This window comes from Lineus longissimus, chromosome 17 (genome assembly GCF_910592395.1).
Source record: "Lineus longissimus chromosome 17, tnLinLong1.2, whole genome shotgun sequence".
Lineage (NCBI taxonomy): Eukaryota > Metazoa > Nemertea > Pilidiophora > Heteronemertea > Lineidae > Lineus > Lineus longissimus.
In genome coordinates this window covers 7121011-7147095 of record NC_088324.1, presented here as the reverse complement: position 1 = coordinate 7147095, position 26085 = coordinate 7121011, and the positions used below count along the sequence as shown (strand labels likewise).

At 39.7% G+C, this 26085-nt stretch overlaps 2 protein-coding genes across 5 annotated transcripts in view; one reads left to right on the top strand and one right to left on the bottom strand.

Annotated features, from left to right (window-relative positions):
* Positions 1 to 5368, top strand: LOC135501933 (equistatin-like). Its single transcript, XM_064794386.1, has 5 exons — positions 1 to 213; positions 1689 to 1790; positions 2975 to 3086; positions 4096 to 4178; positions 4643 to 5368. Exons 1-5 carry the CDS (start codon positions 27 to 29, stop codon positions 4831 to 4833), a joined length of 675 nt encoding a protein of 224 aa, XP_064650456.1. The 5' UTR covers positions 1 to 26; the 3' UTR covers positions 4834 to 5368.
* LOC135501934 (uncharacterized) overlaps positions 5007 to 26085 on the bottom strand; it is a 43140-nt gene continuing 22061 nt past the window's right edge. Inside the window, exons 2-7 of one of the 4 annotated variants that reach the window (XM_064794387.1) lie at positions 19146 to 19182; positions 13767 to 13877; positions 12569 to 12592; positions 11718 to 11729; positions 7768 to 7815; positions 5007 to 6997 (exon numbers count right to left, since the gene is read on the bottom strand). In XM_064794387.1, coding sequence (XP_064650457.1) covers positions 6781 to 6997; positions 7768 to 7815; positions 11718 to 11729; positions 12569 to 12592; positions 13767 to 13877; positions 19146 to 19182 — 449 coding nt within the window. In that variant the 3' untranslated portion in view covers positions 5007 to 6780. The remainder of the gene's footprint in view (positions 6998 to 7767; positions 7816 to 11717; positions 11730 to 12568; positions 12593 to 13766; positions 13878 to 19145; positions 19183 to 26085) is intronic. The other 3 variants (XM_064794388.1, XM_064794389.1, XM_064794390.1) reach the window with 3 other exon arrangements.

The following is a 26085-nucleotide window of genomic DNA, read 5'->3' as shown; positions in this document are numbered from 1 at the left end:
GATATTCATAACACTGCGTGATTTTCATGATGAAGGCCGCATGCTGTTTTCTCCTCATTGTGGCTGCGGCCCGGGCGACAATCTGCCCTCACGACGCCTGTGACAATGCCGAGTGCGAGAATCCTGGGCTCCGGGATGTGGAGTGTGGACCAAACAGGTTTGAGCCGAATGGCGGTGCTTGTGGTTGCTGCCCGACCTGTATCACCCTGTTGAGTAAGTACTCTGCTTTTCTACTTCTAGTATTTAAATTACATGTACTTACTGACATGACTAAACAAGTTCGTATCGTATGCTACCTTGCAAAACTTGAGTAGGCTTAAGCTAACAAAACAAGAATTCAGTCGCCCAGAGCCAAAGCATATCTAACCACTCGTGTGTTGGAAGGGCGCAGTGAACTTTCGAAAACAGTGACATCAGCAGTCGTGTGTCGCAAACGTGCACAGTGAAAGTAGCCTTGTTTATCGGGCAATATTTTTTTCTATCCGTCCAGATCAGATGTTACCCTCGGCCACCAACCGGCCCGGGCGATGTAGCATTTCTCGGGCAAGTTAATTTTGCCTTCGACAAAGGGTTACATTTGATCGATGCTACACCTTTTGCTGCATTATAAGCTAGATTATTTAAACGGTCAACATTTATTTCACTCTGTTTCAAATCTTGGCCCTGAATATTTAATGGTGATATACAGTGTTAACACGTCCTTTCGTTCCTTGTGTTTTTGGTACGATATTCAAAATCATGCCTTGTAAAGTCGGGCGATATGCCGAATGTCATCCCTCGGAAACATTGTTGAGCTCAGTCTCGAGCCGTCTATGGTATAAGCAAAGTCGCCTCACCCTCCATTTCGGGCAACTGAAAACAGCTCATACGATCATGACCCAATTATGAGGCAGTTAACATTTTTCTCCAATTTAAAACCAGTGTCAATAATGTCATCATAACCAACTATCTCATCAGAATGATAAAATATCAGTCAATGAGATTGGTCTCAGATTAGTCTCAAGGTTGGCCTATTATAGGGTGTGCTACAGTCGAACATTGCGAATACCGTAAAGTAGAATCCGTTTCATTGGATTGGGGTTACGAAGTTGGCTATACTTCATGAATTTCTTTCTACGACTTACTTTAATATTTTCATCAACTTACTGGTACAATGATGATTATGAATCTGGCAGTAAAACTTGAAAGATCCGGTTGGAACAATATGCTAGGCGTATAGCAAGGTATAAAAATTAAACTTCAAAGATTTACCGATAAGTGCAGTTCACAAACAGGATACCATCCGGGTACAAGTCACACCGAATTCCCGACATTACACGTGGTCATCTTGGAAATCTAAACATACTCGGCGTTAGCGCCATCTCTCGATTGGAGACGATTGAAAAAAGTTACTGCCGGGGATAGAGCTTTCGGGTCTGTGCTCAACAGCTTTTGAGCGCACTGCCTGTACATTTTAGGCCGACTGATCGTTTGGTATAAGTTTTGAAAAGAGTATGATCGAAGACCTACTTTTTTACAATGGTTTTAACAGTGTCTTAAAGTGTCTTATAGAATAAGTCATTATCATCACTTATTTCTCATATTTTTTATCTTATTAAATAGTCCAATGATGGAAAATGCCTACACAATTTTGACAAAGGTATCAAATTTCAAATCCTTAAATCAACAACCTGATTCCACTATTTCAGAGGTCGGAGAGAACTGTTCAGACGTTCCGCTGATCGGTTTGATGCAGACGTCCGAATGTGAAGGGAACCTGAAATGTGACTCTCTCACAAGGAAATGTGATTGTAAGTATTTTTATTGGGTAATAGATAATGAACGTAAGGGTTCAATGCGTCTATTCCAATTTTACACCCAGACTTTTACAATTTGGATCAACTTGCATGTGCTGCTATACTCAGTATCAAGGCACGAACTTGTCAGTTCGTGATTAAGGTACATTTGTAAATGTCTCATGTATATTTTGCTCTCATTATTTTCTAAACGGAAATAGAAACAATAAATATGATGAAATAACGACCGAATGAGACGTTAATGACCTATTTTCTGGGTCACGTACTCCTAAAATTCCTTAGTGAAAATAAGCAGTTATTTGCAATCGTTTTACTATTCAATTGGTTCCTATTTCCGAACTGTGAAATTTAAAAAAAAGTATTAAGTATCGAAATAATGATAGTTAACCTGTTTGATAGCAATGATATTCTTTAACTATTTTGCTACTTCAATCCAGTGAATGGTTATTTTCACTACTATTTTTTACTTACTTCACAGTGGGTGCAAAACTTCCAGATTACTGTAAATTGGTACCTAATAGCAATCCGATCTCTGCGAGCTATTTTGTTTGTGTTATATCAGTATGGTTTACATGCTATTCAATATTGCCTGATAGACCTATTTATATATACTTTTTGGGATGGGGGCGCTCTTATGCTTTTTTTCTTTCCAACCACATGGACATTCCTGATTCCACATTTTATAAGGCCCCAAACATTTTATTCTTGCTTTGTATTGACAGGGAAGCCTTTAAAATCTTTGGAACAAGCTTTGAGGGTGTGTGCACAGGGGTGTGAGCCAAATCACTGAGCCCTGGAATAAAATTGAATATTTCTGACGCGTTTGGGAATGCGTCATACAGGGTTTTGCGTTTCTCTGGACAAAACGTGGCGCGATGTGCCAAAACGCGTGCTTTTTGATTGATATCACCATTTTTGGGGCTACTCGTGAGCCCTGGGCAGCAGGTGTCATAGTTGACCGGCTTTAGGTGACACCGTCAACGAGCATTGGTACAGCCTACCTGAAGGGTAAACTAGTGTTGTGCATCACAACGATATTTCGGTAAATGTGATCTAGTCACATTCCTGAGTTCAACTAAGTGCATGTACCCTTGGCCAGAAAGATATGACAAAAACACAATATTATACACACTACTTCTCTAATGAGCATCAATAACTTATCTCTGTTTCTGTTCCAGACCGATGTATCGAGGAACACGCCACCCAACAGGTCAACATGATGCCAGGGCAATTCGTGCCGAGATGTGAAAATGACGGCAGCTACTCACCTTTTCAGTGCAGGGGATCAGGGTTAGTATGGGTTAATTCATTAGAAGCCTTTCGCTACTACAGGGTTTTAGCAGTCTCTGCAGGGTGGCCAAGAAAGATCTGCCCTCACATAATGGATACACAATAGAATTATATTGTGCAAAGGAAAATAATTCTGGGTCACGCTGTAGTACCCCTGGTCCGCGGCCGGTGTAACAGTAACAAATGCCCCCCTGGAAAAAGTGTCCGGCCCTATTGTATTCTGCAATATGGTTCTATAGAGACCCTGACCGTCAATAGCTCAGAGATTGAAGCGCATAATAGAATCCTTTGTTTCCCGGGCATTCTATCCTAGGACATTTTAAACTTCTCCACCAGAGTATAGATCGAGCAGCCTGGATCCTGTGTAGGAATAGTTTCACCTCTTGTCATTAAACTGTAACAATGTAATCACAAATCCAACTTGAGTTGAACCGTGAAAGAGCAATGCTCCGTTTCTTCGGCATTGTGTAGGCCTACTTTTGCCTCGTCTTGCCTTTCATCGCAACTCTTGCGAACGGCTAGGAGGTCGATTGCAACAGAGCACTATGCGATTTAAAAAAAACCCACATGATATTTTTGGCTTTCAGTTTGCTCTCATCTACGGTGGTTACTTGGTCCTGTCGTTAAAAGCAGCCCTTGTAAATGGCTAGAGGATCACTTACAACTGAGCACCATGCGATTTGAAAAACACATACATGTATCTATGGGGTTATTTCAAGTCGTTCATTTTACTCTAATCTATAATTGGTTTTACTTGGTACCTTTTAACAGAAAAATATGAAAAAACTCTTAAATAACCAGCATTACCCAGTCTTAGGGTCAAGGTCGCAATTTAAGCAAGTGGAGTGCCAAAGAGACGCATACAGAAACATATGAAAACACTCTGAAATAACCAGCATTACCCAATCTTAGGGTCGAGGTCGCAATTTAAGTGGAGTGCCAAACAGACGCATACACACCTTATATGTCTACTTCAGCTGTCTTAAGTTAATTCTGCTTTCCACTTCAGGTGCTATTGTGTGTCCAAAGACGGTACCAGAATTCGTGGGTTCACTAGTGTCAATAGAGGGGCGGTCCAGGATATGAACTGCAGTAAGTTTAATTTCCTTCCCTTTGTCTGGTCTATAGCAAGCCCGCGAAACTCATACGCGAGCGTTTTACATCATGACAACATTAATTATTCATTTCTGATTATGATCATGTAATACGATGGGCTAGGCATTCGCGTTGGTGTTTCGTGAGCCCTATTGATGTACACGTGTACTCTTAAAAATAGAGGTTTACTTTTACTACGCTTCTCAAAAACCATTATAAGGTTTTCGGCCAACACAAATATGCACCCTGTAAAGGCTTTTCGGTAAAATGAAAAACCTCGAATATTTGTTTGAGATAGTGGAAAACCACTGTAAAGAGTTTTTCAATTCGGTGATGAATAACTCTGAGGGGTTCATATCTGTGTGGGCCGAAAAACGATTTTCAAAATTATACTTTCTAAGACTCCGCGTCTGTTTGTACACAGCCTTCAAAATATAAACAACATCCAATCTTCGTTCCAGAATGTGCCCGTGACAAACATGAATACAGCAAGCTGAAGATCATCGGCAAGCATTTCAACTGCGCCAGTAACGGCAACTACGACAAGGTCCAGTGCATGGGATCAGTCTGCTTCTGCGCTGATGAGAATGGTCGGATGGCCCTTGGTGCTCAGCAGGTCCCAATCGGCCAGCATCATACACTAAACTGTTAGGATATCAGCGTTCCAAGGACGGCCAACATGACTAAGTCAGCTATCAGACATGTGATCAGGCAGTGAAAGCCAGTGTCTACCAAATGATAATATTGACTTTAATGAGTTAAGTGCATGTGGCAACCTCTAACACCACTATTTTTTGACAGATGCTCACTGATCTGGGTCCAATAAAGAATATTGACATATAAGGAAGACTTATTCGGTCTGCGATTTGCCCCAGAATGAAGGTTCGGAACTCAAAGGCAAAACACGTTAAACACATCTTGAATTGACATGGATATCTTTATTAAAACATAAACAACACAATAGTTACAGTATGTTAAGAAAATAAGCAGAAGCAGAGACAGAGGCAAAATTCTTCATTTATACATTAAACGAATAGAAAAATAAATGCATTTGATTTCTCTTGAGTGCGCGGGATAGTGCTACATGTATATGGTTCGACCATAAACTGCTAATCAAGTTAGTCATCGGACGCAACGTAGATATGTGTAATCTAAACTTGAAAGAAGTATATACGAAATGAACAATACTACTGCGTGTACGTTTTCTATACCAACCTGACATATTTTAAACAAATATTGAAGTTCATTCCATTATGCTACAAACATCACTTGGATTATTATCGATTTAATCAAAGGATTTTACCAATCACGGTGGTGATTCAAACTGAAACTACGAGTACGGACGACCATAGCATCGCGGGAGTCATCTTCTGGGTTGCAACATGAGGGGCAAAGGAACTGTAAGGAGTGCCGATAACCCGTTTAAAAATCTTTCCAAAAATATGCCGGCAAAACTAGGTAGTACTGTACGTGACCCGTAAATAACCGGTGTGATGTTATTCATCACCACCGTACCGACGCCTTGGAGCTCCCCTCACCAAATTTATTGCGTCATTGCCTGCTTTTCTCATATTGAGGGTTCCCTTATAGAAACCTGGGTGGCAACACTAGTCAAATAGGTGTAGACCAATCTGCGACTTGTCACACCACTGGTCCTTCATACACTGTGCGACGAAAACCAAAGCTTTTTGTTGAGGAGTTCTGGGGTATCGTCTACAAGTGTTTTTGTTTTGTTTGAGAACACTAGAAGAAACTGAACCTCGATATTTCTCCAGGAAACTCTCTCTCCGACAGACGGTATGTCTCGGTTTTGGCGTGCGTTTTACCTCCATCTTCACGGTTTTGGTGAGACAGTCAATACCGACAGTGAGGAAACAATTGCTGAAGCCGCACATGACTCCGGAAAGGATGACCTAGGAAACATTCCTTCTCTACTGTTCCAGACTAAGACACATTTGAGTACGAATAAATGGTTTACTTTAAAGGGACAACTTGGGCATGAGATACGTTGGTTTTTCATACAAAATTGGCCAACAGCAGGACCGCGACTGGTACGATTTCTAAAAATCATTGAACTGCATGAACAATATACCAGAAGCAGATGAAGCCGTTGAGGTCCTGCCAGAAATTCATAAGCCGTGTTCAAAATTGCCTCGCAACACTGGCGAACCTCATTATTAGATATCAGCATTTGTGCGAAACAACTAGTTGCGGCGCATGTCGTGAAGCAAGGGTACTATCCTCCTGGCCAGATAAATGCGTCGCCAGAGTTGTCCCTTTAAGGAAATGTCCAAAATAGAGGATTGACCTAGTTAGTTAACATGTACCATAAGTCATTGAATTCATACACAAATATCGATAAATCATCGAGCACCCCGATGGAAATAACTTGTCAGGGGTCTCTTAATCTTAAGCTGTACTAATAAAGTTCTCGGGAAAGACTTTTCCCATCATTTTCTATGTTTGTGAACTTAAACATTAATGTCTTAAGCATAAATAAACGTTTTTGCTCCACGGAATTCAAACGTCTAATTATCCACCATTTTCCAATTCAAGTTCACGTGAGATCTCCACAAATCTCAGGCGATCTCGTGAGATCTTATGCCCCACATCTACCTTTTCCGCTAGCGCTGCGCACGCATCGTGGATAGCGCTGGCAGCAGTCCGCTGACGTCTTGCAGGGATAACCATACCAGCAGTCGTAACAGACTTTCGCTGATTTATCGCAAATGTTATGAACCCGACAACAGTCTTTGCTCGTCTCGCAACTCTGTCGGTAGCACCGTGTATTCGGAAGCATAAGCCAAGGGCGACGCCTGAATAATAGAAGAGAACATTTTATTTAAGGGAAGAACATAATTATATATGTAATCATCTGTCAGTCAGTTGACAACATGTAGATGGGTTTAATTAGGTGACCTAATTGAGTGAGCTAATTAGTATTCACACTCAGAGTCACTCTGACTGTTTTGCTCATAACTCATTATTAGCCCATTTAACATTTCATGGCATGGTATTTCACCTTTATTGTCCTATTTTCGGAAGACCTAGTATTATTCACAGTTTTTTTTAGAAATCCAACCTTTCGGGTAAAAGTCGGAAAATGTCAGACTTTTGTCGGATAAATGAGGAAAACGTCAGAGAAACCGTTTATTATTGTTTATTCTAAAATGCCGTGTTGTTCGTAATTATTAATTGCCAAAACAATCTATTTGCATCATTCTGGAGGCAAAGTGTCTTTGTAACTCTATACCAATAATCCTCCTGTGTTAAATGTTATCTATTTCTCGGGGGCATTTCAGAATAGAAATTTCACCTTCGGCCTCAGATACAAAACCTCTCGGATGTCGCTAAGGCTCGATCAGAACCCCTGCAAATAACTCGGTGGTTTTGGTATCGTAAGACAGACCCGCTGATATTTATAAAAGACTAGTAAATGCTTTTACCTTCAGCTTCATGTACATTTACACTCGTCATCTCTGTAGAAAACTGTAGTAAAAGCATTTCCAAGTCTTTATAAATAATTGGGTCAATGATCAATACCTTATATAAAATTAGAACAAAAAAGCACGTCGCTGTTACCAACCTTTTTAAAAGGTACATCTGCCAGTTAAAGCTGGAGTCGCCATTCAACCTGCAACAAAAAATATGTCATTGTCAGCATATTTTTTTCATATCAATTTGTCGGATTATAACCTATATTGATATAGTTAATATCATACTATAAACCCAAAAGTTGTCTTCAACATAAAATGTCACCAAATATATGTATGTTTGATTCGCGTTAATATCTGTCGTCGGCAAATAGCCGTGACTTGTAATAAAGTCAACATTGTAACCAAATCTACTTTAAGTATTTAATCAAAACGTTCATCGCTCTTGAATACAATACACACAGGACACCTTAGTTGCAATTAGGTTGTGTCATTTCGTAGTTATTTCTCGTCTGCTGGAACCAATCATTAAAAATGTAATATGTGCAATTAGATCATGTTAATGGCAGGAAGAGTGGTTTAGAAAACATTAGATAATAATTTAACACCAGGTGATCTGTGGCATAAAATAATGGCTTTGAATAGCGCAAATGTATCCTGAATTGTGTTGTAAGTCTAAAAGCTGGGGAAACTTTATGTGAAATTAAGTAGCACATCAGCGGTGATTTAAAAATTCTATCACACGTATAGCCTCATTTTTTTTATCTCCCATGACTGGTATAACTAAGCTTTACCCAAAGGCCAAATCTCATTTGGATTAAGCGTCCACGAAGTAAAACTGTTTATTTATAGGTGACAACAGTTACGTAAATTGCGTTTTATCACTTGCTCGATGGAATAAAAGTAACTCGAACCCAAAAAATGAATGTGCCACATTCGGATATTTTTTCCCAGGCGATAAACAGATAGGAACTGATTCTCTCTAAACATATGTATTAAGCGTAACCGATCTTATTTCATATCCAATTTTCATTTGTGTTTACGATGTCTAATGATGGGACCCCAGATGGTAGCCGAAGAAATCGATGACCTTGCCATTCCTTAATTGATTCGCGGTGCTTGATATTACCGTAAACAAATGGGTCCGAAATGGGTCCGTGGAGTAGTAATTTATTTAGGTCCCACTGTGACAACGCGAGGGACATATCAATAATTGCTCAAACGAACGCTAGCCGGTTCATTTTTTATTTGCCGAATGGAATGCGCTGGTACGTCACTTTTTCTTCAGTTTAACCCCCCTATATCAAGTGCTGGATAAATCGTTGGACCTTCTTTTTAATTTCACAGCTTCTCTTATGCTCAAAATAACATGCCTTTATGCAAATATTACGTGTGTCATCCCCCCCCCCCGCCCTCGTAGTTAACAGATTTCAGGCCAAATCAAATTACACGGTCCATTGTTTTTAAATAAATAACTCCTAGGTATCAATACACATTGTTTTACTGTCTTATCAAAGAGTTATCAGTGTCGCCTGTATAAAGACCAGTTTTAGGCAGATGTGCAAAAGACGCTACTCCACCAACACGTCAACACTGTGTGTAATAGCATTCCGCGAAGTTACTATTTATAGCTCACAAGGTCATTTGAATAAGATATTGATGACGTTTTAGTCACGTGACAGTCGGACATCGACACTTATTTCTACGCATTTGAGCTTATTTCAAAGTCAATTATCTTTGACCCTGCATTGTTTTTAGCATGAATGATACCATAGAGTCAGAGAGAGAAATATTCAGAACAATAATGTAGTATTTCCAACACTCGGACATGTGCCAGATTGAATCTAACTGCCCCAGTTAGAAAGCCTGAATCCATTACGAAACCGCACGTTTGTCCGACATTGCCTGTAATTCAGCGATGGGGAAATAAAGGGCAGCAGCTGCAGTGACGTCATTATCGCGGAATGCTATTCTCTAATGTGCAGTTCATGTATCAAAACATGACGTTATTGCCTTGAAACTAGACTGGGCAAGGTAAAATAGCTACTAAGATTTAATAACACTGACCACACACGATCATGGTGTTTAAATTGTACTGAGCTCATATGCACAGATAATTCAAGAGGAGTTAATTTCTCGTCCGCGTTGACTAGCCATTCGAGACCATTCACAAGTGCGATCTCATCCCGTTTATTAAATCATATACTAATCGATCAATTTCATTGACATTCTGTAATCACATCAACTGCAGCCTTGGCAGGTTTTCAAATGGAACGTGTCTCAGATGCCTTTAGTTGTGGGAAAGTTGTATTCAACACGAGAAAATTAAGAAGATAGATAAAGGGGTAATTGAAGACTCCCATGCGATAATACTGGCAAGGTATAGGCGGTCTGTGGAATGCGCACAATTGAGATCCGCAGTGTTTAAAGGGTATGGCCCATCACTTGTTAAAACAGGACCACGTAACTACCATACATTGATGTATAGCAAACATATAGGGAAGGCCAAATACGAGTTCTTCATGTTTAATCTTGTTCCAAATTGTCAGTAGAGAGTACGAAGCTCCTGATTAATGTGGTCAGCAGTTCAGTAGAGGCAGTAGTGATCTGCTTACACCTGTAGATTTGTTATAATCAGCACTTTCTTCCTGATCGGACATTATATTTATAAGCCCTACCCAGAAGATGGCAGTTAGTAGCCAGCGACAAATTCTGAAAGCCAAGAGAACGTGAGCACTTCTACACTACACAACGCTTAAGCACGAAAAGAAGCACTTCACCATGTGGCTGTTTCCTTACTTGAACACAATTATCATGCAACCAAACGCACACGTTCATAATATGCACAGCTACAGTTCACAGGCTCAATAACACGAAATGTTCTACAATTCACTTTTATCATAACCTCGGTTGTTCACGTTAAAGGTATAAGTTTGCCTTTGTAGCACAATAGAGGTAAAGCCCTTCCATTACAGTTTTGGAGGGGTTCATTCGGATAAAACTGATATATGCGGGCCTTACGCCCCTCAAAATGAACTGATATTTTGTCTGTTTCGTTCTTTCGTGTCTTAGGCAAACCGATACCTTAAATTACACACCATGACAATTTCATTACTTTAGAATTTGAGACGATAACTAAGTTCCGAAAATCTCGTGTTTGAACCTGCCAGAATTGTTTTTGATTTTTATCGTTATTTAGGAGTCACCATAATCGGGATCTATTAGGCAGGTTTAACAACGCCTAAAAATGCCAGAAACGTCGAAGTACGAAGTCTCTGAAAGTTTTTCAGCGCTGACGATTTTTTGAAGAATTCTCTCACTCCTATAAACGATTTACGAGTGTCGACAAAAGATATACGCGCAGACTCGATGACACCTCAGACATTTGCACTTTGCATGGGTTGCAAATAACCTGCCTATTTTTCTGCATTCAACAGATCGAGAGAGGCTAGCAGATGAGGAACAGGAATATCGTGTGTAGTGCCGGGTTGTTGAAGGGCGCTTGGTCCTGTCCGCTCAGAGCATGAAACAAAAGTGTAATTGCTCAATATGGTTCATTCTTTGCCTTATCCTAACTTTGGATAAACTCGATGCCTGCAGTGCCACCAACATCAGCCTAGAGATTCAGAGGCGATCATCTGGTAGGGGAACGCGACCAGTGGGTTTGCCAAATTTATGAAAATACCAGGAAACAACAATTTCATTAATTAAGTGGAAACAATAGCACGTCAATCTCGTGACACGTCCGTCTTTTACACATTGAGTAAAATCCCTGAGCGAGATGACCTCTAACTCACGTGACTACCTGGCTTAAACTACACAAAGAAGATGATGCAAAATTATCCGGGTACGTTTTTGTTCAGGCGCCTGTGAAAAATAACGAGAATATAACTAAAATATGTACAGGATAAGTTAACGAGATGGAACATGTCGTGTTAAGAATAAATTAACTAAATGCCTTTTTGGCTTTTCTTGAACTTGGCAGTCCCACTTGCCGAGTTGCCCCTCGGTGGTTGGGGTGGTGCTTTCTCTATGGTGTACAGAGGATAGACAGCACTGGTCTACAAAGGCCACACCTATTGAACCAGTGATAAGAGTTTACCTGGAAAGTTGCCTGCAGCGAAGAGAATAATGATAATATAATAGCACAGGGCCATTTTTTATTAAATGACATATGCACATGCGTGATTATTTAGAAAATAACGCCGATATACACATGTGGTATTAGCAGCGAACTGATAATGTATTCGACCTCTTTATAACCGGATCATAAAAATATCAGTTAATTGGTACTGCCCCAAGTGCTGAATTCTTACATTTATTGCTGTTCGGTGGAGCTTGGGGAAATGCGTTTTATGTTGAAGAAAGATCACAATATAGTACATAGCACCTAAAAAAATACAACCGTTGATAAACCTCTATATGCACTGACCGTTAGAATTTGGCCACTGGCGCCGATCGTCGGGCGAAACTCGATCATGCCAGTTGTAATTGGATGATAGTGATTCATGAAAAACAAATGCTGGGGAAAAAAGGAAGTCAGTAGTTGTACAGTACAACACAGCATATTACTTTCTATTATCTTTCTATCTAGGTTAATCAGCGCCTTCTAGCAGCAAATTGTGTAACAACAGACTTGGAGCGCTACCATAATATTGTAAGGCGATCTTCGCACGAGCAAAACAATGCCCAAACCGCGCCCCAGTTGGTCGTACGAAATCCCCTTTAACATGTGCACTGATATCACTTTGTCATTTTTTTATTTGCCCACATGTATATCAGTTGATATTTGGTAAGCAATGCATAACATTTAAAATACTCTGTGCATATACATTGCATGGTGAGGACGACAAGTGGACAGAGTGCAATCTAGAGTGCAGAAATATTGTAAGCATGCTTAAAAATGTATAAAATAAACATCAAATAAACAACAGTTGGATTACCACGACCTACCACTTTTTTAAATGATTAGGCAATCTATTATCATCAAGCGCGGCATGCAAATAATCGAAGGACATGAAATAAAAGATAAACAGAATAGACGTCAATACTTTTGTTTATTTTGCTTTGTGTTATATCAGGGCCAGAACATTGTACTTTTCGATGAATTTTCCTAAAACCTTAAACTGCAGTATCTACAAAAGGTTAAAAATTGAGCCTGGACACGATTATTATCATGGGTGGTGCTTGCCTCAAATTAAACCACACAATATTGAAGAAAAAAATGATATCGTAGTATCAGGAAATATTCTGTTATTACATCAGATTATAAACAGTATCAGAGAGATTAGTGAGTTCATGTATTGTGTAAATCTGTACGAAAACTACTGTGAAACATTTTGGACGATATGTAGACGGTTTCAAAGCAAATCCTTGTACGGGAATGTGATGGATGGTCAGCCAAAACTTAAGACTCGACAAAACATGATATGTCAAGTAGGGATTATCGAAAACATCCTGCTCGTACAGGGGGTTTTAAACTCAAAGGGCGTGTAGTTTCTAATTTCAAGCGGTTCGCACTCTTTTACGTCTAAAGCTGGTGTCAAGCAATTTGAGTCTGCCAGCTCAGATCACAATATAGAATCGTGGTACCTTTGAAATCAGATATGGCAACTTAAGTCAGCTCTCATTATGCTTATTGGGAAGAGGATATTTCGGAACGCTTAAGGTATACTGTGCGAAGATCACAAAAAGAGTAACCGTTCGAACAAATACACGCATAATAGCAGTGTCGAGTTTTCTCAGCCCATCGCATTAGATTGAACGTAGGCTATATCCCTGCATTTTGGTTGTGAACTTTTCCTCAAAACACAGACTCAAGACAAATGGAAATCATAATCTGACAACAAGGCCAAAAATGGACTGGATGATTTGTTACGGCTTAATATTACAATGACAGCAATTGGACTCAGCTAGGGTAATTGCTGGATAAACAGGCAGATGTTTGGTACATGTTAGAGCAAACGAAAACACTCTTTAGTCGATTACTTGCACCGGGGAGGGGGGACATATATAGGGGCCACGTTGGTTTTATTTTGCCCACTCAAATTCATTGATGAATGCAAAAAAACTTGGAGGTTTAACTTTTAAGGTACAACAAATATCCCCCAACGTAAAATGTCAGACATCAAAATCGCCACATTCAAATTACCTATTTTGTTTTATGGGTTTTTCTTTAACTGGCTCTGTGTCTTGAATGGCACTACTGGTCCGAATTAGCTGTCTTCCACCGTTACACGGCTGTTGTACCACTATTATTTTTCTGAATAATGAAAATGATAAAGAGAAAAAATAATGATGGTAAACTTTAGGAATACGGATATATGCGTGTCGTATTATGTGTCGTCTTGATTGAGAATATGCTATCATAGGTCATTTCCCTACTACGAAGTTACAGGATTTCATGTTTCCCATACCCCTTTTTTTCGCTATGTTTTCAAGCCAGGGCCATTTCGACAAAAACATTAATAAATTATTGCCGGGTTTCGGAATGTGCACCCTTGCTAAAATGGTGTCCCACGTGGTCCTCTATCAGAATCAGGTGCGAATTTAGGGCCCTTTTATGCATGTAAACACCCCTTTGCTTCAGGACTAGAAGAACAATATGTCTGGTTGTCGTATATTTTTTCAGTTGGATAGTATGCTCCTAAAATAAAACGCATGGGAGACATTATGCACCCAACATCAATTCGAGGAGATAAAAAGGAAACAGGAGAGTGGCCGTATATTTCTACTGCGATGGACCTCATTGGGCTAAAAAATACGTTAATTGTCTGAAAATTTACGGTCTTAAGTAATACAAGGTAATAAAAACCCATATAGGATTCTGATAAGATTCTGAGTCACTATCTTATTCAGTTCTTTTGCACATACACTGTCCACAAGATTCTCCAAAGATTCATTAAACGTCTTGTAACGGATGTATAAAGGAACATGTGCATAAACCTGGACAAGATCTTAACTCAGAATCTTTTGAGAATCGTATCGAGATTTTCGACCGGGAAACTTGCATTTAGTGAGAAAACACTCCAACTGACTCTCGGGTGGGCAGGGAAGACACTGCTTGAACAGCGACAACAAATTAAGATAACCATCACTAAAACTTTAGACCAGATAGAGAAAATATGTTAACAAAATACAGCTCAGAGGTAAAACAACAGTCACCAACAAAACACGAAACATCACATCGCGTATCCACGCACACCTTGGACACAGTACGTCATGTGACCGATCAACAAAAGGTGATTTTTGCCATGCGATTTTACGTACGTCCGCTGGGAAGAACATTAATTAACCGCTCATCGGTAAGATAGGTGGTATCTGCAGCCCCCCCCCTCCCCCCGGAAAATTGCGGTAGTAGTTTTGTAAAGAAAATAAAGCCCTTTTTGTCAGGCAATGTCAATTTTCCGTCTCTAGAAATCCAAAATTATCTTCGACCCCCAACCTTAGGCGATATCACATTCATTTGGCCAGAAAAATCCATATCACCCAGGCATTTGACAGAATGTAGTTGCTCTATGATACCAAAAGAAAGAATAATTCTGGTAAAATACTGAAGCATTACCATGCCTCCCAAACGTTACTGCTTTCGATTGACCGCGGCGGCACTCCGAGACTATACCTACACCCCGACAAGACATTCTAATGAGAATCTAGGGCGATGTCATTTTTTTGTCTATGTGACAGCCATGTTCTGTGTTTTTTGTGTCAGCAGAAAAGCCTTAATAGCCTCCAGCGATACATATCTGATCAAATAAAGCTAAGTGTCAGAAACATACAGTTGCGCTTCGAAAACATGAGAAAAAATTTCCAGAAGATCGCTGCAGTACAAGTGTGAATCTTCGGGGTTGGAAAATCTGTTCATCATGGAACGCAACAGCCAGACGATGCGATGATGTCGTTATGGCTAGATCTATGTGACTGTCCTATTTTAAGAAGTTGAACCCAAATATTATTCTCCTACGAAAAGTAGAATTTTCAATGTGTTTAGATATTGATTTTATCTGTCAGAACCAAACATTTAAAAAATCTAGCACAATATATTTTTTCAACCATTACTAAGCGCCATTTCCGGTTTCTATTTTGCTAATTCGTATGCGCTGATAAAAACGTATGCAAATTCAAAAATTTGATTCTAGACACAAAAACAAATCTGTTGCGGAATTACATTTTCTGACTTCAAGCATGATTATCATTACATAAAGAGAAAAAGCACCACCGGTTTGTCCCCAGGATAGCAAACAACTTGGAAATATGCATGGATTGTTTTTGTGCGTATACCACAGAGAAACCCGGTGGGTAATTTACCTCCAAATTTAGCAATGTACCACAACTCTCTCATAACCGACACGTTTCTCAAACTGAATTAATATCATCATCCAAAGAAATGTTATAGAAGCAAATAAATTAATTGCCGGGTCTATTTGGCAAGCCGCTCGCCGAACAGGCATCTTTGTTTGTCCTGTTTGGAGAGCCGCTTGCCAAACAGCACTAAAAAGCCACCCTGTTCGGCCAGCCGGGCTTGCCAAACAGGTAAAAAATCTACCCTGTTTGGCGAGCTGGATACTTTACTTTAATATTAATGAGTTCGGCTCTCCATTCAGGACAAGAAAAAGTCGCTGTTTGGTAAGCCGGTGTGATGTTTTTGAGTGTTTCTGTTTTTGAGTGTTTCCCCTCATTGTTTGGGAACGCTCAAAAATAGATTGACGAGTTTTTCTGTGTATCCCCCCTATTGAAAAGTCATGGTCTCTCTAGCTGCCTATTGTTTGGAAACACTAAAACATGGGGAACAACCACAGATGTTACACCGGGCTTGCCACATAGTCACTCCCTAAATTAATAGCTACATGATTATAAAGGAAATGCCAAGACGTATAAAATGTAGCGTATGTCTTGTATAGAATTGCCATTCGTCTGTTTCACGTATATCGGGTAAGTAATTTGATATAATCAAACATGGATTAAAGAGGAATGTTTAACTAGCTATTGGTTATAGAGAGACTAGCACTTAGTTCTAATTTTGAATATAGGAGGCTTTCTGGAATTAAATTAGCTCTAATTCGTTAAACGTTGAACTTATCGGATTGCTTCTGCCTCAATTATTTCATCACAATCCCGTATTAAATATTCCTCACAAACAAAATGTGTCAATCGGGCTGATTGAAATGTTATTTTTTTGAAAAATGAAAAAAAGGCCGAGTGCCTATCTACGTGATCAATTTAGAAAATGGAGAATATATAAATTTTCATAGTTTTGTCCTTTCACAAAAATTAAAGTAGCTCAGTTGTTTATATAGCAAATAAGAAGAGGAGAGAGGTATTTTTGCAAATGGCTGGGGGTCAATTGCAATTGAGCACCATACGATTTAAAAAACATGTATTTCTGGGGTTATTTTGAGTTATTCATTCTTTTCTAAATATCATGTTAGCGCAAATGGCAAATGAAAGCGGAAGAAATTTGAGGCTGTCTTGTCATCAAGAACTTTCTTTCGTCTTTTCTTCGCGTATTTGCTACTATAGCTTGCAAAAACATCCTGAAGCGTCTAAGCTTGTCTCCTCAGGGAATAGACTTTGGAACAAATAATTGTAGGCATGGTTACTAATGTATTGACCGTGTGCACACGCTCATTTTTGTACATGTATTGTTGAAAGCGTTCAATGTGATGGCGAAACGAATACAAGCTTGATACACAAACTGTTTAAAGGGGGACTATAGGCAGGGGCAGAGGGGCTATTTTGGCCATCTTCAGGTGACTCATATACGAAGTAAACGCCCTGGGTCATGTCAGATTCAGCACTAAATGAATTCATCGTACAACCGTGAATCATTTCGGCGTACTTGAGATGCAAGAAACCCCTATTGGCGGCTTTGTGTAACTTTATCTTGCCTGCCTAGCTGTTGCCTATATTGTCCCTTTAAGATACCTAAAACCTCTTTTTATGTGTGCATGTACCAATAGCGACTATAGGCGACGGAGTTTGAGAACTATGGTAGCTTTAACAATGGTAGCAGTGACGTACGTTACGCTACCACCATGACCCGGGAGGCGGGAAGTTAGTTGGAAACACATAGTAAAGAAGTCTTAATGTTGAGGAAGACTGGCTTAGTCAAAATATACCACCCTTGTCAAGCAAAATCGAGTTTGGGTAACCAGATGAGTGAGCAATGGAAATCTATCGCTTCAATATTGTATTTCCTGAAATCGTTTTAGAAAAAGAAAGAATTTTCAAAAACATTATAATCTAAGTTTGGAAGTAGCGTGTTTTACGCCAATACACCAATATCTATAAGACATTGTTTTATTTGGTTAATTATAGAAAGAGAAAATGTACAGTAGATAACATTTATAGCTTTGACATCACCTGTTTAATTTTAAGGGTAAACTTATTTATGTTCTCACAAAACAGGATAAACACGAACATACTAAAAATGATTGCGAATCATTCGTATGAGTGTGGAAATACTATTTTCGAAGGTACTCGGTACTTTGAACGGTACATTTTCACATCAACTCTTGACTGCACTCGTTTCTCATCGGGCTGACTATACTGGAAAACTCATTAAACAATTGTAATTACAATTACACCTTTATCAAACCGTATAAAGGGAAAGTTACATAGGTATACATAAATAAAGCTACGATGAATTGTGAATGATCGTCAATGAATTATGTTAAACAGTAATAAATTGAAAGCCTACTTTCCAAGTGCATCACCCCTCTGATTAAAACAGAACATTACAATAATTTAAAATACCATCACAACACATTTAAAGCAGCGTTCGACATATTGCGAGAATGCTGAAGGTATCGGTGCTGATTAAAATTAGCATTATGCAAAGCGTAACGAATTGGTGCGAATGTACATGCACATGCACACGACATTTAATACAATCTTCACTAAAAATATTTTGCGAATCGTATCTGGATTTCCGTCCTTGGATAATGCCGATGTATACATAAGCAGTGTTATCACGTGGCTAGCATGTAACCAAGAAATAAAGTATACCCACGTTCATATTCATCGATGATGATGCCACCCGGATAAAAAGATCCTGATCAGATTCTTAAAGGTAATTAGTTAAGATCTTTGGTTGCACAGTTGAGATACGCACGTCAAGGTGCAGTAGTGGGTGAGTAAGTTTAAAGATTTTAAAAATTCGATTTGGTGTACATGACGGTTCATTATTTACAAGATTCTTATGATGTTCCTTCATCTCACAATTTATTTCATAGAACATGTATGTGCACGCCGTACATGTTTATGAGTGTATGTGTTATACATGTAATTCGAACAGAAAAAGAGCTTAACTAAAAATATCCTACAAATCTTTTCGAGATTTTCGATCTTTGTAGAAGCATGCAGAAGATTTGTCATTTCGCACAATTTTTTATTAACCTACATGTACACATGCAGGATATATGACGCCAGCATCCGGCGCACGAACATACGATGTACATATAACTTAATACACTCGTCTATAATGATACCATCATGCAGAGAAGTGGTCACACCAACACCTTTTACCAACCTTTTTTCTGTATCTTCTATTGTGTCGTCTGGTATGTCTGAAATATAACAGACAAATATAACCGTCAGCATGGTCAATAGCTTTGTGCAAGTACATGTAGTACTAAAATTTTGCGCAAAAAATTGATTATGTAGTTTATATTTAGTCACACTTTCTGATGATACGAAAAGAGGTAGTGTCACGAAACATTGCATGGTGACACGGTTCAGAAAACTCTCTGTACGGCTTGCAATTGGGACATGACTATTTCTGGTCAATCAGAGGTAAACGTGAAAATATCCAGGTTAACAAAATCAAAACCAATTACTCTTCCAAAATGATATTGCATCTTGACTACAGCGATAACATTCATATGCTGAAAATTGATGCAGAATGCTGGATGGTATACTAACTAGCTACATAGTATACGACCCTAACTAATAAATGTAACACTTTGTACATAATGTCATTTCATTTAACTTTTATTTCTAAGCGTTTATGCTATTCATTGTAAATTTTGTTTTCTTATCTAAGGAGGAATAAACAAATATAACTTTTGTGTCTTTTACGTTGTTCAAATGCTTTAAAATCACACTGTGATGCAGATAGAGGAGGGCACAGTGCATGTGTAGAAGGGCGCAGTACATGCGTCCGTAGGCAAAGGGTAGCTTCCTAGTGCGATTGTGCAGTGCTTGAACAGTACATGTATGTGCATGTGTAGATGACATGGTGACTCGGCGAAACGTCGCCAGTACTGTGTGACTGATCGGAGGGGACTGGAAAGAAAGTGCTCAATTTTGCGGAGTTGCTATATTTTTTTCGTTCTCTCGCCTATATTTTCATATTAGACATCTCTTGCCGAATCCGCTCATATCAAAGAGACAAGTCTTTGTTGGTCACCAACGGAAGATTCCGAAACATTGTCTGAAATGCCAGGAAGTCCGTGTTGAATGTTAAACTGTACGATTGTCCATAACGAATGGAAATTTATTTGAAATTAAAGCTAATTCCGCACAAAAGCCTAGACTCTTCAGTTGCCGCGTATTCATAAATATTCAAACACTTTGATAAATCAGCTGTAGCCTCTCTAAGAGTCTTAACCGACTCGAAAGTAAAGGATTGTCGGCCACTGAATTAGTTAAATGGTTTATGCCGGTGAACTGTTCAAAGTGTTAGGATCAATGGAAGACTTGGGGCATATCCCTGTTGTCGTTCCTAATGTCTGCGTTCCGAATACCCGATGAGACTGTTGACAAAATCAAAGCAGTGAAAGTGGTCTTCCCACTCAAAGGAGCTTAATTCTAGCCCACTAGACGGAGACCAAGTCTCTAATCAAAGCAGTAACGGTCATTTCGATGCAACACCGTAACGCTGCGTATCACCCGGCTGATAATCTCCATAAAAGAAACGATGCAACGACTGAAACCAATCCTCATGACTTATTTTGCATGAAAGCCTCAAACTTATCATTCGTTGGCAAACTTTCGGCTGGTAATATAAGTTCTTTAGGAATACATGTATATCATGATAATAACAGGGAATAAACTTATTGTGTTAATGCCTTGATTGCTTTTTCGTTAGGATTAGACTTGTTTCCCAAATGTCAGACGCCTAATGGATTTATTCAGGTTTTGTCGATTTGGTAAAAGGGCACAGGCCTTCCTCTATACCAAGCTTCTAAATACTTTAGAATCCCCGCCGTCAATACAATGCATTTCGCCCAACTACCGCCTAAAGTACCAACAGTGAGCCAGATTAGGGCTTGCGTGCTCTCTATGCGATATTTAGAAACAAGGCTTGCCTCACATATATTTTATTAGAGTTTAAACTCTTATGCTAATTTGAGAAGTACGGTTACTTAGAAGGAAAATCGTCTTCACTGCAGTACTTACCATGACCAGAAAGTTAAGAGTAAAGAAAAATGTTCCAACGTATAAATACGATATTGGCGGACATGACTCTATATGGTGTCACATCTAGCATTCCCAAGGAGCAGTTATTATTTTGTGTTGAAGGCTACCCTTGCTCCTGCTTAAGAAATTCAAATTCTTGAAGCCACCAGTGCCATGCGCTTCACAAAAAGACATTAAATGTGTTGAAACGGAAAAACTCGAAATCCTCACACCGGTCCTTCCAAAAAAATACTGAATTGTGCTTTGGGTGTCAAATGGCGCAATTGAATGCTTAAACAGAACTCGGTGTTTCCGATATGGGGAAATACGAATCTCTAAAGGAAACGTGTGCAGTCACGTTGAGTCGCCATATTTTGATATATCGCATGACGCCTTGTTTTTTTCTTGATACTACTGTTCTGTTTTCTAAGATTTGGCGAAATGGCGGAGTGCATCATGATGTAAGAAGCTTCGAACAGGCCGTAGTAGTCGTGTATATTATATGTGTAGTACCTTACGAAATCTAGACTTATGCAAAGACAACCTGGGATGAAATATATAGTTTCTTTCCCCTCACCCGATGAAGTTAGAGTACTTGTTTCAACCACCCTATCTCCTACCCCCACCCCTCCTCCTTACAGACATAAAAAATTGTCTTCGCAGCGCATCACGCACGGTGGTAAGATCGATATTGAGCATTGAGACTGCTCTACATGAAAAAAAGCGTATTTACCGAAAATTGCCATTTTCGCTCACTTAGGCTGAAAGGGTGGATGTCGGCGTCTGGGTGCCGACAAATGGTACCCAGGTTCGAGATCGACTGGACAATAAGCACCCTGGGTGCCATTACACTAGACAAACAGCACCCAGCTTCTTTTTGCCTGGCTTACGGATCTTAGGGACGAGGACGTTTCTTGCAATCTCGTTTTATCTCGCGCCGTGGTACTTGCGGCATTAGCAGTGCGCGAAATAAAAAGAACAGATAAACAGAAAAAAACGCGTTTAGACCTATAGGTCTTTGAAAGCACATTTCGGATGATTTATTCAGAAAAGGCATGTAGGAGGGATATATTCAGAGAATGAAAAATTGTGTGATGACAAAATGAATGGATTTGCTGCTTATTTTTCTGGACGTGACCTCCGTGAGCGTGGGGCCAACCTCGGTTGTAGGTGTAGAAAAAGTGTAGAAGAAGAAGCTGGGTGCTGTTTGTCTAGTGTAATGGCACCCAGGGTGCTTATTGTCCAGTCGATCTCGAACCTGGGTACCATTTGTCGGCACGCATGCAGATACTGTGAAGGTCAGACGGTTGTCGTGTATTGACATACATGTACATGTACATGAGAATGCAAGTCTATTCACTCCGATTGAGATATATGTGACACCGTGAGAAGGCGACGAAATGGGTAGACTTGCATTGACAAGATTGATATCATGAGCATGCATATTCATTGAGTCATCTCCGAGATGATGATCGGGGTATATGTCATGAAGACGCTATAACGCATCGCGCCAGAGGCTCAAATAAACTTAAAGCTTGTCATGGAAATTCTCTGGGACTGGTCAAGAGATACGCACAGTGATATCAATGACTTAAGTGGCAAGATTGGATAGAGACTATGAATAACGAATCAAGCCAGAGAACACCCTCAATAGCAATATATTGAATTTTTGAATTCACGTAGCTTTGATGTCGACGAAAAACGAAGTGTTGTCTTGTACGAATTAATTGAAGCTAATTCAATTAGGCTGTGAACGTATTGACTCCCATTGATAACAACATCATCAGATTATTTGATAACGCAATCACCGCTTTGCGTCATTGATATGCGCTTTAAATGAATTATAGCCTTTAATACACAACAAAACAGTTTAACCCGGCGGAAAAGGAATGGACGTCCTAGGAATGCAGGACCCCATACAATAGCTGTGTACTGTCAACGAATAATCTTCAACAAAGGGACTCGGCGACTCTATTCACTTTAACAAAAGGACCGGACTTAGATTCTGGGGGACTTGCATTTCTTTTACACCGGTTTGCTGCCTAGACAAACTTGGTATATCTTATTCACAGCACACGATTATGGTTTGTAATTTCTACACGTAGGGTAGGGCACATTGAACTATGACAATAGTGTTCCCAGCCATATACGATCTCATAAGAGTATATGTGAAAATATGATTCAGTTTTGTATGCATGTATATCACGTGCACAATTTTTACAACAGTCTCAAAAGATTCTTAGTTAAGATTATGAACCAAAATTTACATTACGGTAAGACTGTACAACTCCATCGTACACGAAACTGAGTATGGTATCAACAATATATCTCACTATAACCATTTTGGAGTTTCCACTTGTGATATACGTTCATGTCTCGGGCCAACAACAAATGCTATTCCGATTTTATTCCGTACTCAAGTGAGCTCTCCATACAGCGATAATCTTTGTGCGGATCGCTTCATTAGCAATGCGCTGGATGTGCGGATGTGATGATCAACATTACTATTTCATTTGGGTGCACTCGATTACCCGGATACTGCGACTGGCAGCGACAGCGCCGTACTACCGAGGTGACTTTAAGGCCGACCTGTGCTTGATTCTGGAAGCCCGAAAAATTTCCAACGCCAAGAGCTGTGCGTTCCAATGAGCTGAACAAATTGAAAAACAAACATAAAACACTTCCAGGTTTTACAAATAAAATAGGAAAAGACGCATTGCAGGGATAATCCGCGTTTTCCTTTAAAGGGTAATGAAATGATACCTGGTGAATAAAACGATCTTAACACTACATAATGCCACGAGGCGAGTTTCCCTGACAACATGATCGAATCCTATTTGCATGTTTAGGTGTAAAAGCTTGATGCATTCTTTCTTTTGCATGTTTGTGCAAATATGATTGCCTTTCCCGCAAGGCTAATGATAATATCATAACGGAATGGAAACCCCAGCGAAATGTCGGTAATTGATCCCATTGACATTAAAGTTGCCAAAACCAGACACTGCTTGCCCACACTCGGCCTCGCTTTAGAAGCAACGGCATTTAGCAAGGGAAATTGACATAAGTTTTAAATATTTTCCACGTTGCGAATGGTGGCTGGGGAACGACTGAGGTCGACCGAGTTCATAGCAATAATGGCCGATGGGCTTGTTGATTATAATACCACAAGGTTCAGGATGCTGCAAGTATCAAGATTGTTTTCACGGTACACCTGGCGGCACAAGTCACCATACACGACCAATAACACAGGGCATGCATCTGGTGAACGTCTGGTCATCCCTAAAAATAGCGCGAGATAGTCTGACAATCCAAACTAGGCTATAGATTAGGTTAAATTCCACACACTATTTCAATGGGCCAATCAAAACAAGGATAGCTCCCTACTACAGCCTTGGTCTCATGAATGTTCGCCATTTCAGGTTCCATATTTGCAATACATCCTGTGGCGCATGGTACTCTCACCGAGGTTGGCATCTCGCGATTTCGCATTCCGCATCTCGCGGTTTATAACAAGCCGTCCAAGTTTGGGCGAGGAGCCTCGAGCCTCACCCGTTCAAATCTGTGCAATTCTTTTACGCAGCAGTCGCGACCGGGCTGATAAATTGACAATTGTTCCCGATGCCAGAACACTGCACATCCATTATTCATACAACGTAAACATGATTATATTGACTGATCATTTCTTAAGTAGGTCATTCAATCTCTATCAATCAATTAGGGCAGGCACTTCGAGTAGTACACAAAGATCAGGTCACAGCACAACAAAGAATGCCACAACATCATACTCATGCTTTCCTTATACAGCCGTAAATAGGTATCCCAAACCTCCCCTTTAGGCGATCGACACTGGGTCATGTCTGTCGACACCTGAATATATTTCATTCGATATTATTAGGAATCGAATCGACTAATATGATTTTTTACTGATTGGCCTCGAAAAAACTCAGAGCACATTTCACGAAAGATAAACACTGCTCGCAAAATCTAATTTCGGCTGGGAAAGCGTACTAAATGAAACGTTCTTGGTCATACTTTGTCCACTGTTGGGAAAGTTAGTACATTGTATTTTTATATACCCCTTATATTAAAATTTGAGACAAAATGTGCGAAAGTGTCTTACATTCTTTCACTAGCCTAGCCTAAACATATGTGTAATACCAGGGAGAGACCATATTGTGCGGCTATACTCGGCCATTTCAGGCCAGTTGAAAGTATATAGTGGAACAGGCCGAGCCTCGAATCCTCGATCCATCGACCACAATTAAAACGCGATTTTATCATGCTTCCCTTATTATATCCGCGCTTCCCTCTTCAACTGTTGCACCTTATACTTCCTACAAAAGACTCACGAACCAGCTGGTTAAATTCTCACCGTATTGTTAGCACAGACTAAACCTCTTCATACGATCGAGACAACGGTGTAAGTTTGGTAGATAGCAAGTTATTAATGAAGGGCAATAAATTATCAGATATCGTTATATATGGATCCATCCAAGGGATTAATATAATTAATCAAGAGGACAAATGAGCAATTTTCAGTGAGACTCCCTGCAGTGTTTTCAAACTATTTTGTCTGTTATTAGGTAAGGCAACGCATTCAGATGGATCTATCCTTTTCCCCGCTAATTTAGGATGCGACATCTCAATTATCCATAATGTATAAAGATAGACATAATGAACAAGATGGAATATACCAGTCTCATAAAAATGAGGACAAGTGAATATATCGTTTACTTTTGGCTTTCCAGGCGCATGTCTTGAGAAATTGACGGACCATTGTCATTGTACCGGAATGATTCTTAAAAAAAAGTGTTTTTCATATCGATCGGGCCAAAGAGACAATAAGGTGTTTGCGCAAAGACCCGGAAACGTCCACGAGAACGCCTATCTCATTGTTCGACTTTGTTTTCAGAAGGTCAAACAATGGGACAGGTGTTCACGTTGGTGTATCGGGTGATTTGCGAAAACTCCCTGTTATGACCCGATCACATCCACTGAAAAATGGTCACTGTGTTGCCAAACATTAGATCCCAGGGTAGGCATATCAGCACCGTGATGATTCTGTGTAA